Source organism: Anopheles arabiensis, chromosome 2, assembly GCF_016920715.1.
Source record: "Anopheles arabiensis isolate DONGOLA chromosome 2, AaraD3, whole genome shotgun sequence".
In the NCBI taxonomy this organism is placed as follows: Eukaryota; Metazoa; Arthropoda; class Insecta; order Diptera; family Culicidae; genus Anopheles; species Anopheles arabiensis.
In genome coordinates this window covers 43134650-43155834 of record NC_053517.1, presented here as the reverse complement: position 1 = coordinate 43155834, position 21185 = coordinate 43134650, and the positions used below count along the sequence as shown (strand labels likewise).

General features: G+C 41.7%; 3 protein-coding genes across 7 annotated transcripts; 1 reads left to right on the top strand and 2 right to left on the bottom strand.

Moving 5' to 3' along the window:
* Positions 1–891: 891 nt before the first annotated feature.
* LOC120893609 (ubiquitin thioesterase trabid) lies at positions 892–5880 on the bottom strand. Of its 5 annotated transcripts, none has more exons than XM_040295601.1 (6): positions 5807–5880; positions 4870–5215; positions 3262–4743; positions 2746–3202; positions 2515–2663; positions 892–2434 (listed from the first exon to the last, which is right to left on the bottom strand). In XM_040295601.1, the coding sequence occupies exons 2-6, from the start codon at positions 5112–5114 to the stop codon at positions 2416–2418; spliced, it is 2352 nt and encodes a 783-aa protein (XP_040151535.1). In that variant the 5' UTR covers positions 5115–5215; positions 5807–5880; the 3' UTR covers positions 892–2415. The 5 variants fall into 5 exon arrangements, with proteins under 5 accessions (XP_040151535.1, XP_040151532.1, XP_040151533.1 ...); XM_040295598.1 differs by lacking the exon at positions 5807–5880 and adding an exon at positions 5553–5669; XM_040295599.1 differs by lacking the exon at positions 5807–5880 and adding an exon at positions 5553–5668 and having other exon boundaries at positions 4870–5212.
* LOC120893610 (snRNA-activating protein complex subunit 3) lies at positions 5494–7756 on the top strand. Its single transcript, XM_040295603.1, has 3 exons — positions 5494–5607; positions 6416–7320; positions 7384–7756. Exons 2-3 carry the CDS (start codon positions 6499–6501, stop codon positions 7729–7731), a joined length of 1170 nt encoding a protein of 389 aa, XP_040151537.1. The 5' UTR covers positions 5494–5607; positions 6416–6498; the 3' UTR covers positions 7732–7756.
* Positions 7745–8241, bottom strand: LOC120893611 (26S proteasome complex subunit SEM1). Its single transcript, XM_040295604.1, has 2 exons — positions 8052–8241; positions 7745–7929 (listed from the first exon to the last, which is right to left on the bottom strand). The coding sequence occupies exons 1-2, from the start codon at positions 8137–8139 to the stop codon at positions 7808–7810; spliced, it is 210 nt and encodes a 69-aa protein (XP_040151538.1). The 5' UTR covers positions 8140–8241; the 3' UTR covers positions 7745–7807.
* Positions 8242–21185: the final 12944 nt, after the last annotated feature.

Here is a 21185-nt window from a genome sequence, read left to right as displayed (position 1 = left end):
ACTTGCCGATTCAAAAGACGGGAACCACTTTCCTTAATAGTAATGTTACCTATAACGGGTTTCGGCCAAGTTTGCTCTTGATGCGGGGGCGATCCGTTTAATGGGTGAATTTGTTGGTCAAGGTCGCTCGATCATGAATGGCGCAAGGCCAGACAGACGGACGGGATTTGCGGTATTTGAGAGTAACCGTGGCTCTGAGATTTTAGCAGATTTGCTACAAATATTTGGCACGATGAAATCTGGACGAGAACTGGTTTAGAGCTATTTCAATAATAAAAACACACAAAACGAAAAAGTAAACGCACATTTCTGGTTGTTCTACGGTTCGGTTCTGTGGTTGCTGCTGGCCTTACAGTTAATGTTTCCTATTGCCTATTCCTTACTTCAATAAGTGATTTGAAGATTGCTGTTACTGCAGTGTCCAGCTAGTAGATAAGTATTGTTAGCAATTACTATGAGGATTAAACATCACAGATATATAGAATTGATGACATTAAACAGAATTGGAAACACTGAATAGTCTTTTTATCGTCTACATAAAATGGATAAAATTTCTTCTATATCCAGGCTTTCCAGCGGACATGGTGCTAATCTATAATATCACTCACAATATAGATAGCTCAACTTATTCAATCCTATCAATTGAACAAATTTACAAGATCATCGTTTTGTTGTTCATAGTCGTGTAAGGGTTACTTCAATGGGAGGGACTTATAATAGCTGAAAATCATTAAATACTCATTAGTGAAATACTTTTAGTGCCAGATTAAACTGAATAGTGTTCACTGATTATTTGTTGTTTGTCGATTCAAACAACAATCATAATTTCTTTCAAAACGTTTCTTAACATCATACATCCTTACCGGTTGCGCAACAAAACAGACATTGTGGTTTACATTGTGAGCAAACAATAATTTATTTTAAAATATATGCTTCATACAGGTGTTGCGTGTTTAGCTGAAAACGTAACTATATACACATTCTACCAGTTTTGAACCCAAGAAAGCAAACGAACTTCACTTTGAAACTTAACAATATTCAACAATCTGTGTGTGTGTGTGTGTGTGTATGTATGTTTGTGGTATCAATAGGCATTAATAGGTAGTACGAAAGAAAACTGTCGCCTCAAATAGATTAGATCTATTCTGCCATCCTTACACGTTTATAGCCGCTCGAAATTGTAATAACTCACTGTGCTAAGCGAAACTATATCATGGGCTACGTTATACTTCACCGTTACACTGCCGTTCGCTTTATGATTTCGTTAGAATAATGAATCCATTATATTATTGTTCGGCTTCTTAACGTTCTCCATTAGCTTATCTACTGTTATTATAATGTATTGAACATGCACGCACGGAAACTAACAGTTCTTTTTTATACTTCCTCTCTCCCAAACGCACCGTAAAGGGAAACGACATTGTTTGATTAGATGCAAAAAAAACTCATCTTCTTTTCGTTGGCATACACGCACACGATTTCTTTCTTAACTGGAAAATTGACTTTAATGCAGAATGTGCAGGGAGGACTTTTATATGCATTTCTCCGTTGGAACATGCCATCCACAAAACGTAGATCATTTAGATTTCAAACCGGTAACTTAGTTAAAAATTCATACCAGTTGCAAATAATGGGCTTATGTTGTGCCACAAAAGTAAGATGAAAGGATGCTTCAACTGCACCACCAAACCGATTACATGAAGGGATTACTTGATACTTTAGTAGCTTGAACAAACATGTTAAAACGGGACGTTAAACACTGGTCAAGATTAAAAGACCCATCACGCCAACATGCAATAGGAATGAATTTACTATTGCTGGGGAGCAAAAAGGGGATACAAAAATATACTCTCTTTATACGATTTGGATAAGAATAGAGTAGTAACCTTGCCAGCTATTTACGTGCTGGATATTTTTGTCGTAACATGATATTTTCAGCGTTCACAACGGAACGATTTACGAATAGATTTGCGTTTGTTTTGTTTTCACAGCGTTAATTTTTCACGAGTGACAATCGAACACATTCTGCTGCCGTGTTGCGTCACTTTGTACCAAACCAAACAAAACCATGCACCGAAAGGAGCTTGAAAGTAATATTTGCCGCCGCGCGGGCAAATGCACGCATTCGTGTTCTGCGTACTGCGCCCGCTTAGAGCATCGGAAGCAATCGGGGGAAGTAATCAAACACAAAACTACAACAACTAACTCACCATGGTGGATGAATCACTGATATAAGCAGTTCCAAAATGACCCGTGCAACAGGACTAGGGAAAGATTAGCTCGTAAGCGTTTTTTGTTGCTGCTGTTGTTGTTGTTTTACATTTTAAAGCCTGCACTCATCCGTTACGCTAGCCGGACATACGGGCAATGTACCGAAATAATGTACTACAGTAGCACATGTAAACGATTTCTAATTTAAAACAGCCTCGAGATCCTGCAACGGGAACAAACGACGGAAGATATATGTTTTAAGGATGATGTTTCATTTAGACTGAAAGCAAAGATCATACGTACGCTATTCTACGATAGTGGTTAAGCCATTCCTCAAGCAGTTGAGCGACTAATAGTGGACGTTTGTGGAGCTTCTGCTGAGCGACGAGCAGTCCGCCCTCCGTTTCACACACCTCCAGCCACTGGCGGAGTAACATCTCCTCGCGACCAATCTGTAAAAAAATGGAAATGGAAATTGCACATTTTAGTAAGCGCACACGCCTCTGTTAAAGTCAAGCAGGTCTCTGATGTTACCTCATTTTTTGTTAAAAAGTGAATTGGCAGTAGCTTCATCTCACAGTCCATCAGAGGCAGAAAGGTAATGTCTTCCCGGTCGTCGCGCGTTGCATCGATTCGCGAGTACGGTTCGGTCGGAACCAGTGCACTAAAATGACCGCGCGTATAGCCGAGTGCGATCGGTGAAGTGATGCAGAAGCTTTGCTCCCACAGCAGCGGCAGATAGACACCCTCGAAGCGGGCGAATCCAATGTCCTCTCCGCGGAAGCTCTTAACGTACTTGACACCGTACACGACGATCGGTCGGCGCATGATGTGTGCCAGGGCGAAAATGTGCAGCTGCTCTAGCGACGAGCCCGGGTGACTAGCGAGCGACAGCAGCGTGTTCCAATCCTTCTCCAGTTGCATTTCGGCCACGGTGTATTGGAGCAATGCCGCCTGGAACAGTTCATTCTCCTTCCAGCGCGGATAAAATCTGCAATTACATTGGTTTGGTGTTAGTGCGATGCAAGAGGAGCTATTTCCGCAGCTTACATGTGACTGCATTGATGCAAACTATCGGCTAGCGCCCGCCGGAGAGTGTTATCGCGATCGAACACACCCCAGGTGGCCTGCATGACGGAATCGAGCAAGCAGTCGCCGGCACTGCGATTCCACAGCACCATCAGCCGCGAACCCAACCGGTCGGTGATTTCGAGCGACCAGTTCAAGGCGGGCGGTGGCATTTCCAGCTGCTTCTGCGCATCCTTGTCTAGCAGCTCCTCGTACAGCTGCTCCTGCAGCACCAGCGGCAGCTCCTCGATGTCGGCCGGCAGCGAAAACGTCGCATGCTCGTTCACAAACTGGCAGTTGAACGAAGCCTTCCGTATTCGGAGGGACTGGGCAAAGTGGCGGCGTATGTCGCTGGCCAGATCGGGCGCCACGTAGGCCGGCACCCGCTTGATGCCGGGTCCCGAGCCGGAAATCTGCGCCAACAGCAGCGGTAACATTTCATCCCGATGGAACCGTATAGCGAGATGAATCAGCGTGTGGCCCACATCGAATGCACAGTTGTTGCGACTGATCAGGAACGCTTCGGCCGAGGTGAGGGCTCGGCTCGGATCGCCGCCACACTCCAGGTACGCTTCCACCGCGCCGATATTGTTTTCCGCAATGCCCACGCAAGCGTTCAGCCAATCCCAGTCCGGCTGCCGGCGCAGCAGCTGCAGGTAGCGTTCCTGCTTGCACGCATCCATATTGTTGATCGAGTCCGCATGGCCCACGAACTGCTGGTTGCGCTTGTTGTTCACCATAATGTTGCTAGCCACATTGATGGTGTTTTCGTCGTGTTCGGGTGACGCTTTCGCTGCGGCCTGATTGCTTCTACTGCCCACCGTACTGGTGGTGGAATCACGGGGATGCAAGCACATCGAACACTTGAGCGATTTGGGCCAATTTTCGTACGTGCACACGGAGCAGAACCACTTCCCTGCGTTGACCGGGGAGCTGGCCACCGCTCGGCTCATCGTACTGACGGGCGAGGAGGACACTGGGGAGGGTGAGTGTTTGGCATCACTCGCACAGCCTTTACCGGTCGCCGGTTCGCCATCGTTTGCGTTCGTCCCCAGACGCGAACTGGAACCGTACGAGCCGCCCGAAGCGGGCGAATTGTTCCGATTGCGCTTGCCACTACCTGCGCCGCTAGTTGAAACAATACCGTCCTCTCCGGGGCTGGGACCACTTCGGCAAATATTCATTGCGTTTAAATGTTCGCTAATGCTATCGTACTCGCTTATCACTTTCTGCTGTTGGTGGTTGTGGTTGTGGTGCTGCTGCTGATGATCCTGCTGGTCCTCCTTGCGCACGGTATCGCACTGCAGGCAGCGCCTGGTGTGGGGTAGGTTCAGGTAGGTGCACGCCGAGCATGGCCATCGCTGATTAGAGTCGAGCTCGGTGATCGAAGGCGATTTTACAGCACCGCTGGCGAGATTTGGGTTCGATCGGCTCGTCGCACTAAGCTGCTGCGTTGGACTAAGGCTGCGCACAACACCAACCGAAAAGAGAATGGAATAGAGAGGTGAGAGCGGGAGTGAAAGTTCATCATTCATGGAGGTCTCCCATGGAGGAACGCGCTTTGGCGCACGGGTTAGCATCGATACGTACCGAAATATGTCCTCCTTAAGCAGTGGTTTGGGACCCTTGCACATGATGCACTTAAGAGACAACGGGTAGTTCTCGTACGTACAGTATTCGCACACCCATTTCGGTTGCTGCTGGGGACATTGTTGCTCCTGCTGCTGTGTTTCATCTAGCGGCTGTTGTTGCTCTTGCTGCTGCTGTTGCTGCTGTTCAGTTTCCTGCTCTTGTTGTTGATGATCTAGCTTGTTCGTAGACGACGAACCCGACATACTAGTAAGCCAAAAAGCACGTACTAGCGTTCCTCACCAGCAGCCAGTTGCGTTCGTTCGCGGATGCTGTCGTTCGTACGTTGCCAACCGGTTGCCAGCTGCTGCAATCAATATAACAGAGAAATAGTACCGAATATGAAGGGTTTAAGATTGCACACACAATTTGGGTAGCACGGGAACGATTTGGGTCAATCAGCTGCTTCAAGAACGAGTGCGTGTGATCTATGTCTGGTGCAGCGTGTGTGTTTATATTGGGGGGGAAGTAAACATCATCAACACTGGCTTGACAACGCGAAAGCTCAAAACAACTGATGTTTGCAAGTAAACAGAATAAAAAAAAACAACCAACCAAAGTAAAATCTGTGCAATGTTAGTGAAATTCAGTAAGCCATGCGTCCGTTCATCGCTGCACGTATGGCTTTGGAGGAACCAACTGACCCGTTTGCTTTGGCGTAGCGAACAAAAATAGCACCTAAACGTACGGACACCAGCAGTAAGTAACCCGCTAATATCGAGCGTTATTAGCCAACACTTTTTCGTTCAGCTATTGTGCCATTCAGCGCCCAGCACGGTTGCGCCACTACGACGATTCACAGATTCGACTGCCAGCAGAAAACACACCACCGAGCACACGAAAGTACTGCGCTCACTAGAACTACTGGTTAAAGGAAAAAAGGGGAAACTTCACGAACACCTCGAATCCATGTAGTATTATTGCGATTCCGATGATTTATTTACGAAATCATCGTATTCATTCTGCTTTGGGACTTTTTCCTGTTTGTTGAAGGTTTTGGTTGACAGTTTACGTAATTTTGGCCCGGTGCAAATGCTACTGCAATTCAGCGAGCGATTCAAGGCAACGGTGTGTAGGACAGCTGTTTTTCCGGTTCAAAATAACGGGTGAAATTAGTTATAATATTTTGTGGATTTGTGTTTTACATTTCCTCGCGAATAGATTATTATTTTCAATCATTAAGTTAATAATTGACAATTAAAGATTAAAATTTTAAAACACCTTCAATGTTTTGAGATATAGTTTTTCTTATTGGTTTTAGGCTTTTTTTGTCGGGAAAGGTTTGTTGAGTAAACAAAACATAATGGTGATGTGTTCAATTTTTTGTCGTTTATTTCGCCCATTATGTTGTATTACAAAACATGCTTATTATTCAAACAAAGAATCGTTTTTACAACTTTCGACTTCTTGTTGAAGGGTTGACAACCCCTGGAAGTAGCAAAGTTCGATGCAGATGTAAACAAACCGACATTTCAACTATTTTGACAATTTTTTTGCTGCCTGCCAGCTTCTTTGCAGAACAATCGACCCGGAAAAGTGAATCTGTTGGCGAGGCTTCCGCAATCCTTCCGCAAACAATAGTGAAGCAAGATGGAAAATATATATTGTCCAAGAACGGAGAAAGTGATATCCGTATGGGATGCGTTGGCTGAATTCCAGAACGAACTGCATCCTGAACGTCTGGACAGGATAGTTGAGTCCGATCACGATATAATGGAAGCGATGGGTCTGGACGGCAATATTGCAGAGTTCGATAAGCTGCTGGAATCGGTCGACGTGGGCCAACTGTCCAGCTCGAAAGATGTACCCGTGAGAACGTTTCTCCCGCACAAGGTATGCTCGAGGCCGAAACCTGCGGAAACGCCGGCTAAAGCCGCCCGCTTCAATTGTGTGCAAAGGGTAACCGCTCGCAAAAGCGTGAAAGATCAGCGCAATATAGACGTGAAGCTGCGATACAACCGGCACAAATACATGGAGCGAAAGCAGGACTTGGAAACGCGCAAGGATTTGACACCGTTCCGCGAAATGGTGCTGGTTGTACGGTTCTACGAGCCCTTCAAATACAAAGCAGGACGACGATTGGGCCACCCAAAGTTTAGTCAAGAGTATTACGTGCTTAGTTCACAGTACTTGACAGAACTGAAGGACAAAATATTCTGCCACTGCGATGCGGGGCCGTTCTATGAGATAAGCGGGGATAGAACAGCGGAACCGACCGAGAAGCCACCGAAATCGGGATTCTTTTTCGTCCACGACACGTTCTACAATGATTTCCGGGATGATGCAAATCATGACTACTCGGGGGTGATCCGGAAGTGGGCCGATCGACAATCTTTGATCGGAGAGCTGAAGACGGCACGAATGGAAGATACACGCTTTGGAGATTTAAAATTTCGCTTGGGATATCCACAGGTAAGCTCCACTTGGTTGCTTCATTGCTTACCAGACACTGACGATGACGTTTTATTATTTCAGATGTATCAGCACCAAGGAAATTGCGAGCATCTGTTCGTGATAAGCGATTGTCGATTGTTGGCGGCGACAGACATTCTGACGCGATCCCGATATCCGTGGCTGAACTCTTACGGATTTTCTCGAGATGTCCCTTGCAACATCTGTGGCCACTGTCAGGCGCAATATATAGTACAGAACAGCACTCGACACATCTTTGATCCTGCCTACATTTGTGAAAATTGCCTCGAGACGTACCATTACACTGAGGATGGAGAGAAAATAGGAGACTTCGAGCTACACCGGTACACCCTCACGATGGTTCGTACTGACGAGGACGCAGACAGCGAAGAAGCATCTACTTCACAATAAACTGCAACGCAAATTGGAGATTTAATTTAACATTTATTGATTTTCGGCGTTATCGAGACAGACGACCGAACAGTAATCACTTATGCTTTTCGAGTTGGGCTCGTAGTTGCTGATTGAAATCGTCCTCAACATTATCGTCGTCCCAGTTGTCCTCCCATACGCTCAGTTCTTCCTCGTCCTCCTTGTTACCGGCCCAGTCTGTCGATGGGAAAGAACGAGTTCCGAAGGCAATCAATGATAAATCTTCCGGAAGTCCATCGTGACCTCAACCAACCCAAATCGCGCTTACTGTGAACCGAACCAACCAACTATATACGTACCTTCGGCGGGAAACTCCTCGAATTCATCGTCTTCTTCCAGAAGACCGAGATCAAGTTTAGGTTTATCCTTGTTCTCCTTGTCCGACATGATGCTTTTTGGTGAATATTTTATTAAAACAACAAAATGACTCAGACGGTACAATGAAGTTGCGTATTTTGGCGTACACAAATTTGACAGCTGTGACACGCTTGCTGCAAGGTTGGTAGGAAAGGTAGGATTGGCTTCATTCGTTTCTTTATATATCTTGTACCGAGGAAAGATTTCATTCAAACTTGCATAGTGGGAAAAATAGCTGTAATTCGGCCATAACATTTTTTGTTTGCAATTATAAAATTACAGTTAGTCCCCGGAATAGATTATAAATTAGACACCATATAATCAACAATAACCATAGAAAAAAAAAATGAAAGCTCCACAGCTTCATTGGTTTGATCAATAGATGGCGTATTACAACTCATCATTATATTGCTATCCTTTTCTTGCAATGTGTTTCGACAAGTTTCATCTTATCATGACCTATAAGCCTTCTAACTTCCTGATTACTCAAATCTCACTAGCTTCAGTGCTGGTGGTTTCCATTGGAGTTTAGTATTTAAACAATCGTATCGCCGTTCTAGTTCTAGCGATGCATAACTTCAATGCAAAACCATACAACAGTACAGAGGAAATGAGTAAGGTCTCCTCCAAGCGATGAAGCTCAACTGGTTGGAATATCCCACCAACAGAGAGTGCCACCAGCTTTTTCGCTATTTTTAGAATGCATGAGTCGTTTGCCGTCTGCTAAACGAAGTCTTTCTATATTCCGTTTAGGTAGAGAACTTGAGTCGTTTAGAAGCCGTTTAGTGGTCGTTTAGTGGATTTGTGGCACTTGGGGTATTTAAACAATCGTATCGCCGTTCTAGTTCTAGCGATGCATAACTTCAATGCGAAATGCTTTTCAATTTCAAGCATCGATTTATAGCGTGCCAAAATTGGCTGCTTAAGCAACTTTGGCTATTTGGGGCATTAATAGCGTATCTGGAGAAACCCTGTACTTGTTTTCTAATATACGTAATATACGTGTTTTCTAATATCTTACGGTTCACACCCTGGTGTAACGTAGCAGCGAGACCTAGTTATCATGCCCGGTGTTTAATTTATGGGCGGAGTCTCTCGCTACTCGTCGCGAAACGGCGCAAATCTTGTTCATGAAAAAAATCATCCTAGGAGAGATAGATTCACTGGACCTTTTAGCTAGAGTTAATTTTCACGTACCTGCTCGTATTTTAAGAAACTTTAGGCTACTAAGAGTTGACCAAACTAGACGTGCATATAGCGATAATGAACCTTTAACTGCGATGGCTATCAGATTTAATGCACATTATGACTCTTTTGACTGGAATTCCCTAAGTTAACCTGTTTTTGTTGCTGTGAAACTCTGTGTTATTTATTTTGTGCTGATGTTACATTGTACCGTGATGCTTTATGTTATCATAAGTTTAGTTTATAAGATCAGTGATAAGGCCAATGATGGCCAATCACTTAACATTTACAAATAAACAAATAAACAACATCGATTTAAATCAATCTCTAAATTAGAATACCAAAACTAGCGGAAATTCAAAACCTCTCGAATAATATTTAAACAGCGTGTCTCTGAAAACGTTTGTAAACATAAAGTTTATGCGGAATCGTATAACATAACATTAAAGGGGTTTTTACTTGTGAGTGACATTAAAATTACCCTGTGCTGCTGGTATAAAAAGGATTTTTGACAATTATCTTGCTATAAAACCAATCGAAAAATATTTTATGGGCAGCTTATAGCATCTTTCGAACAGCAAAATATCCTTTTCTGAATGTGAGATGAACTGTAAACCGTTCTGCAAAAATCAAGTATGAAATTTGTCAGAAAAGCTTTGTTAAAATTTAAAGAAGTGCATGTTTTTAACATGCAAAATGAGCAGTTTTCCCAAAATATCCTTAAATTAGGATAATTCAACAGTAAATAAATTTTATCTCAGGCAATGTTATCAGTTTTCCTTTACAATTATGTTTTCAAATATATATATATCAGGCTTATTATATTCTTGCAATCAAGATGTCTCAACATCGAGTTGAATATTACTAAAGAAATCAAGGCTACATTGTAACTAAGTTATACCACTTCTTATTGCAGTTTGATATTTTCCAAAGTTGATTCAAGCCTTTCGTTCTCGACATCAAAACACTAGCGGGAAATGGATTGAATGGGATAATTTGGTTTGAAGTTTTTAAGTAAAATATTTCAGTTTGATTGCTATGAAACATTAATCACTAATATGTGTTTAAATTAATTAAATAAAATCATTTAAATGCCAGTGCAACCGAATTTGATGGACCAATATGAAAACAATACATAATTAAATAAAATTAGGCTAGAATAAATAATTTCGTTTGATTATTTATAATGAATTCCTTAATTTTTGGCTAATATTCTAATTTTATAGGTATATTTTTTGGGCCGGTCTGGTGGTACTCGAACGACTGAACAACATACCCGTGATGGGTTCAAGCCCCGAATAAACCGTGTCCTCATACTATCCTGCTACGGTAACAAAAAGTCACTGAAAGCCAAGTCCACTTCACTAGTTGGTACAGGCAGGCCTTGACCGGCAGCGGTTGTTGTGCCAAAAAAAAAGAAGAAGAAGATTTTAAGGACATCTCTGAGAGTTCGTCTAGGCATATATTGCAAAGAGCAATCTAGTAAAATTTCTCCACTCATCTCAATCAATCTAGTAAAGAATAGAATAAGCTTGTATATGCTGTAGACCTTCTGGAATGCCACTTTAAGTTGAAATATAAACTGAGAATAGTCCAATTATTACCATATTTTTATTTTTCTTACTTACCTACACTAGCAATAAAATTTTAGTTGTTGTACTTACACAACTATCATGTTTCTAAACCATTTAGAATATGGCATCAAACATTAAGGCGAATAATAATAGACCCTACTGATCATCATGAAACATCTAATCACCTTTCATGTTTATCTTTTTTTTTCTTAAAGCCCGTTGGTTAAGATGTCATCAGGAGCAGGAATTGTCTGTTATACACCAAAACCCAATCAACAGCTTTCAGCACATAATCGAATTGTTTCAATCGCTCTATATCACCACAGATATGTTGGAATAAAGGTTCCATGCAAGCATGGGATATGGTGCGTCAAGCGTAGTGAATCTTGCTTTACTTTGCGATGCAATTGCCGACCTGGGGCTCTGCATACCTCGCCGGAAACTATTGTTTTCCATATGCCTGATGTAGAACCGATCGTACGAAGCAACCATATTCCCGGCATGGTGGCAGATGATTTCCGCAACGAGAAACAACTTTCGCCAACTAAATTTAGGTTTTACGGACTGCGGAACTCGAAATCGACAAACTTGGTGCCCGTGGCAAATCACACCGTCGCGCACGGAAAGCTGCTAGAGTAATGGCAGCGGTTAGTCTCTCTGTCCGTATTGAGCGTAAAAACTCATTTCCGAAAAATGATCAACCATTTCCCAATTGCCGTAGCCACCCTGGCCAGGGGTGTAGCGGGCAGCCGACCTCGTGGCAACGGTATGGTATTAATTGTTTTATGTTCCTCAATAAAAGTTTACGACCAAACTCTGGCCTTTTCTTAGCCACCAACCGGACGTACGAATTGCAATTTTTCCAGCCCCCCTGCAATCAGCAATGTGTTTCCGCGAAAACGGTTCACTCCTATATGGCGCAGGAATTATACCGATCCGGTGTTGCTCTACCGTTCATTTTGAAATAAGTGAGACGGGGCAATTGCTGAAATGCGAGTTGCTTTTTTTCAAACAGGAGGTTGTACGGTTTTGATACAAGTTTATCGCAACACTTATCCTATTAACAATTGGTTTTATGTATTGCAGAGGAAACAAAGCGAGAGAGAAGGTATTCTATGCAAGTTTTTTTTTCCATATTGCAATCATTATTTAGTCCCCGAGATACGCGGTACCTCTTATACGTGGATTCGGAGAAAGGAGGTTTTCTAAATTTAACAGTTCCTTCCTTTGACGAACTTGACAGGTTCTTCTAGTTGAATAAGTATGGTATGATCGTGTAGTAGTTTGTTGAGAATACAAACCAGAAAATGGCGGAGTATACTCTCAACAGCTGCTGTAATGTATAAATGGTTTTTTTAGTTGAGTGGTCAGATTGATGTTTTACATCTATAACAATAATATGTTCACTTTGCACTAGCATTCTTTTCATCTCGGAAACGATTTTTTTTGCAAATACTCAGGCAAATTTAATGAAAAAGCTTTTCCGCACAGCGGATATTTCGTTGAAGTGCGAGTAAGTCGATGGACCGCATTAAAATTACTAAGCGAGGATCCTCTTTATAATATAATTATAGAGTGAAAAAGACAAAAAATTGTATGATTAAAACATTTTATGACGACTACTTTTTAAGCCCAGTCCAACTTGGGCCAACTCGCGGGGAAAATGTTTTTTTCGTCGAATTTCGTTTAAACAAAAGTCTAAATATTATTTTTGTTCTGAAATTTCTATTAGATATAATTATGCCGTTCTTACTACGCAAAACATGCATCTTTGACATACTTGATAAAAGCATATCTATCTACAAAATCCTATTTATTTCCGTACATATTCCGTACTGAGTAGACACAAAACCAAAGCCTAGTAAAATGTCCCTCCACGCTAGCAATATTTATAGCAGAACAGCAATCCTGATAATAAATTAAGATGTACGCCGAAACAAAATCCTCCTTTTTCTAAGTGTCCAAACAGTTCCATTATGTTGTCGAATCGAGTGATTTTAAATCAACCTCTGAGCGAAAAGAAGAAAAGCGAATATACACAATGCATACAAGTAGCAGCAGTGAGTTCTGCTTGTTTTAATTCAGTTAAGATATAAAAAAGAAACTGAAAGTGGTAAATTGAAATTGCTGGGCATTAACCAAAACACTGTGTGAAAGAAGCATGTTGCCTTGTAGGATGACTGGTTTTACAAGTGAAAAGTAGCAACAAAGGAGGAAAGGAATGTTTGAATCAGATACAATCAAATCGCATGTCGGTATTGTCGTTTGTTTAATTATCGATCGTGGACCACATTTTCACGTCGGACAAGGTATGTACATTTTGCAGCAACACTGCTCGGATGCTTGCACTTCCTCGCGTTGTTGTTGCATTAAAAATTGAATTGAACGTGCACTCAACATACACCTCATAACATGCTTCGCTTAACCGATTTCTTCACAGGGATGGAGTTTGTTTTGGAATCGACTATCAGATCACGTGCCGCGTGGACACGCGCAGGAATTCGAACAAACTCACAATGTTGCGTATTTCCGCCACCGAGGTGCGCAAACATGCCAACATTTCAGCGCTTCCGCGGGAACGGAAAACAATTTTGACCACGTGTCATTATCCCTCCGGCGAAAAGGCCGAGTAGAAAGATGGAGATTTTTCATCCCATCTATCCCCTCGCCCCACGCTCTCTTTGCGTTGTTGTGAAAGTTTCAAATAAAATGGCCCTGCATGTGGGTCCTCGGTAAAATGTTAGACATCAATCATAAACCCACCACTGGCACAATCGGACCGACCTGGAGGAACCAGCAAAACCCGGCAACATGGCCCCATTTGAGGCGGGACCTTGCGGAACGTGAACGTGGAGGGGTATCTGGCAGTATTGTGCGGGAATTCGGTTCGCTCGATTCGCTCGCGCTGAATTATGTAGACACGAACTGTGGCACAAATGTTGCGAAAGTACGAATTCATGTTCCGAAATTGAGCCCGCGGGACGAGCGCGGTATGTTCTTTGGTGTTTTTTAAACGCATCCTCTCATGTTTATCGTACATCTCGGCACGTCCGTGCTCCTAGAAGCTAGACGGGGTTGGCCATGGTTGGATGGGGGGATTTCCGGGATTTTATTTAATTCTTCGCTTGGTGTTTGGTCGGGCGTTATTGTTCGTATAAATCATGTGTGCATGATTCGTCAAAAAGTACCGGGCGCCTCCATCGGTGAATAATGTTTTTTTTTGGAACACGTATAGCATGTTCATTGGGGGGTTTGAATGTTCATTTTTCCAATTCCAAAATGTATAATATTTTTGAACTGATTATGAGCTTATTGTTTATAAAAATTGGCTAAAGATTACGTTATGTCATATGCGTGTAGTAGATTTGAAACCAATAAAAATGAAAAAAATGAATAAACAACATGTTTAATATTACATTCCATTGTGAATACGCATGATGGAATGTGTTGGAAGTAAATATGATGGAGAGCTGAAAATACATAAATGTGTTAAGTGGAGGTAAAAGTGCTTATTTATTTATTTATTTATTTATTTATTTATTTATTACTGCAAAATATCCTCGGTGGCTTAACAAGTTAGTTTCAACAACATGATGTAAGCTTTCGCAAGCAGTAAAAACTCTCTGAAAGGAAGTCCTGCCGCTTCCCTGGATGAAAAACAATCTGTTGATGAATTTGTTTCAAAATACAGATAATGTAATACACGAGAGGCGTCATACTCACAAAAATACAGTATTTGATGCTAATGTTGTGCTGGAATAGCCCGAATAAACTTAGCATTTAATTATAACCACGAATGACAGGACGTTAACGAAAGTATTTATTAGGAAATGAGATTATCTGGTATCCTTATCGTAGAACGTCAGATGCTCCTGTTGTGTTTTTAAACCTTTACTAATAATAGTAATAAATGTAATAAGGTTATACAAATCAGAGCTTCTTGGTTCACCCGGGCCGCAACACGCTGATTTTATCTTTCAATTATAATTATACATTCAGACATCTGATTGGGATTTTTCTTTCGTACATAATTCAATAATTAAATGCAGAATTAGATAGTATGACAGCATCGCTCGTTATTCATACCAAACAAGCTTCAACATTTACAATCCAATTAGGGTAAGTGTACCAATTATGGCCATAACGACTAATATTTTTGACGATTTTGAATACAAAACTTTGTGTTTTGAATTGGCTTACCAGACTTGAAATCGCCCGTGCAGCCTTCAGCATTTGTTTAACGTGATTGAAATCTTCAGTTCCAACATTGAAGTGGCTTGGAAAACCCTGTAATATAAATGCTAATTTTTATTACAAATTTTGTTATAAACGTAGTTTTCTTTCATTTCTTATTTTTTCACAAAATTGATTTATTATCTAAAAATAAATCTAACAAATTTAGAATGGAATAGAACTATGACGATAAGAATCAAACAAATTGTTTTGGTAATGTTGCTTTATTTACACGGCGAAAAAAACATACGCATAATGGTTAAATGCAGTGAAACGCATTTGAAACATTTTGAATCCACTAACCACACGGTGGTTTCATGGGAGATAAAATGTTATTCATTGGCAAACGTTGGCGTGAAAGCACATAAACACACAATATGTGCATTATGATGCACTGCATAATAAATAACACTCATCTCGGTGGGTAACTTAGTGGGTGGGTATGATAGGATCGCACAAAAATTTCAACGTAAGAGTACAGCGTGCAGTACAGCCGAGAGTGGAAGGAAGGTGAGGACGTCGTATGGAACACAAATTACGGTTGGCCACAGTTGTTTTCGCCGTGTTTGATTGTTCTATGTTATGCCATCCCAAAGTTCAGACCAGCTGACATTTCCATGTGTCGGACGATAGTTTATAACGAATGTGGAGGTTATACTTTATTTGTCGTTTCGCGTACCAATTGGGTCATTTAAAATAGAAAAACTAGATTTAGAATTGTGTTGTAAAAGTACTACATACTAACAACATTAAAACCTTTAATTTTCTAAATCCTTATTTTTTAGCAAGCCGGATGTTGTTAAAGTGTTCTGATTGATTCGTACAAATTTCAGGAATCTTTTAAAAGGTATCCTGCAAAATTCTAAAAATCCGTGGAGCATGTGCTTAAAACACAAAAAAACAACAACCTCTTCCAATTAAGCTAAAAGGGATCACATTCGCGCGTACAGCTGCCCATTGCTCGTGGGCCCAACCAGACACACGACCGAACCATCCATTCCATTTGATTTTTCTCCTATCCCTATGGATGTTTGGACGATTCCAGCCAACGGGGATAAAAGTAGCTACTAAATAAATCAGCGGAGGATGAAACGAGAAGAAAGCAACAGCAAGGGATACACACATCGAGGAAGAGAGAGAAAAAAAGAAAGAGAGAGATAGAGAGAGAAAGAGAGAGAGAGAGAGAGAGAGAGAGAGAGAGAGGCAAAACAAAAATCGTACAAGGCTACCGGAGTACCGTTAGTGTGGTCAAATAAATCTTATTAATTGGAATCCCTCGCGTACCCTCTATAGACACCAACACATGCACACGGTGCACTTCACGTGATAAGAGCGAACTTTACGTTTTTAATCCCATTTAAAAGTGGCAGTGGTAATGGAGGGATTAGGTCTGTGCATGCGTGGAAAGGAGATACATATAGAGGACGGAACAGTGTATGCGCGATGGGATATATGATTGCTGCAACGCTATGGCGGTTCCAAAAAAAAAGAGGCATAGAAGAAGAATCGGAAAATCAAATCACGCCACCCCGACATGAGAAGATCGATTGGTTTATGCCTTCCATCGCGCTGGCTGCGGATAGAAGACATCGGGTTTGACCAAACGTTTTTTTTTAAATGGTCATGCTACAGGCTTTTATGATGTGATCCTAAATGACAAAGGTGATTATTTTTTTTTACGAAATAAAGTAAATAAGGAAGCCACCAAAAAAATGTATTTTTTTCTTTGAAGAAATAGAATTATTATAGTGGTTATGGTTCAATTCGTTTTTTAACTATATCGTAGTTCTTTTTAATATCAATAAATAAATATCAACAAAAGTTTCAATCGTAGGCCAACAAATCATGGAAATCTGTTTTACATCCTAGAGTTTTAAATTTATCGAAGAAATGGAAAACATGAATTAAATTTAAAATTCTTGCAATTTGCGCATCTATTGGGTCACAAATCATGTCCGCTCAATGTAATGATACTGCTGGTGATTAATTTGATTGCTGGCGATTTACTGTAGAAATAAAAAAAACTATAACTGTTGTTTTTCTACAAGCCTCGTGCGAAGAGAGATACAGTGGTATCTCGAAAGCAATCTCACCAAACACAATACGTTTTATATCTTCATACTACACACAAGCACACACACATGATACGACGAACGTATATTTACACGTTTCCAAAATTCCTAATTACCATGTGTCCCCCAACCGGATATTCGGTTTAGTACGGACTTCTATCAGCTTTGTAATTGTAACATTGCACAACATCAAAAGATAGATGAAGGTGTGTTGCATATTCATGTCGATTAAACAGATATGATAATCTAGCTAATGTAAAATTTGGCATGCACAATAGAGCACACATTTCGCAAGAATTTCCGTGGATTCTGTACATCAAAGGATCGTTGACAATAGCTTGCATATCTTTTTCGATAGTGGAGATATGATAATTGCCCTGCAGTAAAATTTAGCATGCACAGTGCTTGTGCGTCGATCCCCAGAACATATGCACATCCCCAGAACCTGCGGGTTACAACCGTTTAATCAATGATGATGCTGGTAGGTTCGCATGCATTTAGTATGTGCGTTTATCGGTAACAAATTACTGCAAAGAACACTAAGAAAATAGGATCAGTGAGCGGGCTGTTTGGTTTATTGTCCAGTCTGTAACGAAGTACGACAGAACCGACATAGACCTTTACTGTACTGGGGAGCAATGTTATGATCACAGCAATGCTGTGACAACTTCAGTTTGTCTACCGGTGGATTTCAATCGTTTTTAACCACTCGGCACAAACAAATGGCCCGAGGTGGGAGCACTGCCGTTGTTTTGCCTTTGTCATCTAATTTCCTTCGTAGTGTTTGTTTACGTCGGAGGTCTTGCGTCTTTTGCCATCGCTTCCCAGCACAGAGTGGAGCATATCGGTTGAGATGAAAGCCACAAACCCACACAATCACCACCATTGCTATCCGCCACCAAGTGCCATATTTATGCACTTGTCATTGACACGGAGCAACAATCGGCACTGGTTAGGGGTGTGCACGCTGTTAGAAGTTCTTAACTGGTCGGGTCCTTCCAGAGCAACACAACTTTGTGTGTATATATATATGTGTGTGTGAGAGTGTTGTCAGCCATTGGAGACATCGCCATTCCAGTGGCCAACATCATCAGAAACATATCAAAGCACTTTAAAGCGAGCGAGCGTTCACTTATCGCTGTGGAAATGCTTGTTGTATGGCGGCAGTTAGTGGTGTCTGGTCGCCGGCACACTCTGGCTTTGCATCGTTCTGAACATTTGAAGCAGAACGATCACCACTGACATGATGGGTTTGGCTGGGTGGCCTACATCATGCATATCCCCACACCAAAGATACTACGCAATCTCTTTCTAATTTTCTCGCATGCCGAAGCACCTACAACCGGTACCATGAATCGTGGGAAAGCGTAAGAGAAAAGAACACACCAATCTTCCCCGTCCATAGACGGTAGATTTCAATTTCAATCTTTACCGTACTTATCAGATGGTTGCCGGTGCACCTAGCCGTCCCATCACCGCCCCACTCCATCGTTCGCTTTCTTGCCGCCTCGGTCACGGTCGTTTGAGTAAATATTTGATCTGTGCGGGATGTGTATAAATGGAATGGAAAAATAATTACTGCTTAAAAACCTCCCGTTCGGTCTGTAAATAATCAGGCTCGGGCTGTTTTGCTCGCCCGCCACCCCGCCGGGCATGATATTATCGTAAGCCGGTGGGTACCATTGCAATTGAGACGGGCTATCGGTGTCACACCATCGTGCCCGATTCGAGTGCGAATGATGGCCTGTGAAGCATGTCCGAGGCGCGCAGATCATCATGATAAAAGAGCTTACATATTGATGAAGCTGGCACGTGTAGTACACGACCGGTAAGATGGTGACGCTTCTTTGCGCACCGAAAAGGGTATGTTTGAGATTGTCCTTTGGAGTCTTAGTTGAAGTAGCAGCAGAAGTGTTAGCATCACAAGCGTACGAGCGCACGGGATGAAGTTGAATAACAATCCATGTAAATCAAATCCCTGATTCTTGAAAGGCAATAGAGTATGGTACTGTTACTGGTACGAAGGTGAAGTAAAAATATGGCGTCACAGTATTACGTGCGAGTTTCTTCGAAATGGATTGTGAAACGAAAAATCCCGAGAAAACAAGTGCATGCACGTATTCGCAGCACGATTTTGCTATTTGAAGCCAAAAACGAGTTCAAGCGTGGGGTGTTTGCTGTACAATAAGCAACGAGGACGGGTCGAGTACTGATGTGATAAAATTCCTGAAGGAATTTATTTTTATCTATTATTTCATGTTCAAACTGCACCCATTGCAGAAAGTTGCACATTTATATATTCATAAATATGATTTCATGTTATTAATTTACACCCTTGCAAAACAAGACACGACAAAATTTGTGGCATAATCTAGAGTAATGTTTGAATGCAACAACATTAAAAATAATTTGATTAACAGCATGAAGAAATAATGAATCTTCTTCAATGAATGAATCATGAATGAATAAATAATGAAAATTTTAAAATGAAGTTATAAAACTTTGAATACTTCTAGATAATAGCAGACAATTCATGGATGATAAGAAAAATTAAATGGTAGTAATCATAAACATACTCATCTGGTCCTGTAAATTTTCTCATCATATTGAGGTTTTTCATCGAAGCTTCGCATCAAGATGGCAAATATGCTCCTTCATCTTTCGATGGGTGGCATATCCAATTTGAAATTCACTCGCCCGACGTTACTCGAAAGGGATGAACATACATACTCATTTCTCTTATCATGTCTTAATCAATCTAAACGCTAACCAATGCCGCAAACGAACCTGGTAGCTTACCCGTCATCATTTGCGCCAATGTTTTTCAACACTCTTCTCTTGAACGACATCTTGATCAATTAGGTGTAACCATCTCGGTGGCAAATGATCCCTACCATATCACCCGTTTGATATTGGTTTCCCTTGAGAAGTGTGAAGCAAACTTTGAAGCACACGACTGTCTCGGTGTTTAATAACGATATCGCACTCACACTCCACTTGAACGGGTGAATGGGAACATCCGAAGCCAACAGCACTGACATCTCATTACGACGTGTAATGATGATCGTTATACATATTGCATGAAAATGTAGCGAAAAGCGGTAACAGTAATAGATACGTTGTGTATATGAGAGTGTGCCTCGTTCGACTTGCGGCATTTGCGGTTGACGGACGGAAGGAAAATCGAAGGATAAAGTCGTTTCCTAGCTGTTCGCTTCGCTATGCGGCTGCGGAATTTCTCACTCTAATTCATATTTTTATTGAAAGCTTACCTTTTGCCATTTCCGTTTGAGACATAACATTTATCATAACACTTATTGCATGACTGATTAAAGCTTTATTTGCTGTTGGAAGGATATGTGTTACATTTTGTGCATGAAAAAAGGAGCGAGAAGGATAGTTCTTCCAGTGTCATGCACGCACTACATATAGCATGGACTGCGTTGCGTTGCATCGTAAATCACGAGTGCATTTGATGGCTGACCAACGAGTATGATAAAGCGAGGCGGCTCTGTAGATAGATGCTGCCACGGGGCTTGATATGATGCGATACCGGGGATGGTCAGTTTGCGTTAGCTGAAGATGGTGGACGAATCGCGACAACCCTGGCACCAGCTAGTCCGTCCGTCAGTCGACAAAGGATGCGTGACTCGGAAGAGAATTATTATTTATTTTGTGTGCTGTGTTTTGCGCTTCGGCCACGTGCACGTGCTCAACAAATGTTACGCGGCAAAATTTGCCTAAGGATTTGGTCGAAACGTTATGACCATGCGCTGGAAGGCTACGGCATATAACGATAAAAAATCTGATGCTCGGTGGTTGTGATGCAACACTAAACAGTAACTGAGAAATGTAAAATAATACAAACAGGGTAGTTGAGGTAGATAAAGCAGGAGAGTGATAATAAAATGAAAGAGATAGTGATCGTCGTACAGCCTCAGGATGTTGGCGGTCTTGTTTCTTCAATAATTCTTTCCCATCCCGAGCAATGGACGTACAGTGCCGGTGGTAG

Bases quoted from the DNA above. Each gene is read 5' to 3' on its own strand.
- LOC120893611 (XM_040295604.1), bottom strand. From the start codon at position 8,139: ATGTCGGACAAGGAGAACAAGGATAAACCTAAACTTGATCTCGGTCTT. The intron at 7,930-8,051 runs GTACGTATATAG...TCCCATCGACAG, and splicing joins CGAGGAGTTTCCCGCCGAAG to ACTGGGCCGGTAACAAGGAG.
- LOC120893609 (XM_040295601.1), bottom strand. From the start codon at position 5,114: ATGTCGGGTTCGTCGTCTACGAACAAGCTAGATCATCAACAACAAGAG. The intron at 4,744-4,869 runs GTACGTATCGAT...TGTTGTGCGCAG, and splicing joins CTTAAGGAGGACATATTTCG to CCTTAGTCCAACGCAGCAGC. The intron at 3,203-3,261 runs GTAAGCTGCGGA...ATGTAATTGCAG, and splicing joins TTGCATCAATGCAGTCACAT to ATTTTATCCGCGCTGGAAGG.
- LOC120893610 (XM_040295603.1), top strand. From the start codon at position 6,499: ATGGAAAATATATATTGTCCAAGAACGGAGAAAGTGATATCCGTATGG. The intron at 7,321-7,383 runs GTAAGCTCCACT...TTATTATTTCAG, and splicing joins TTCGCTTGGGATATCCACAG to ATGTATCAGCACCAAGGAAA.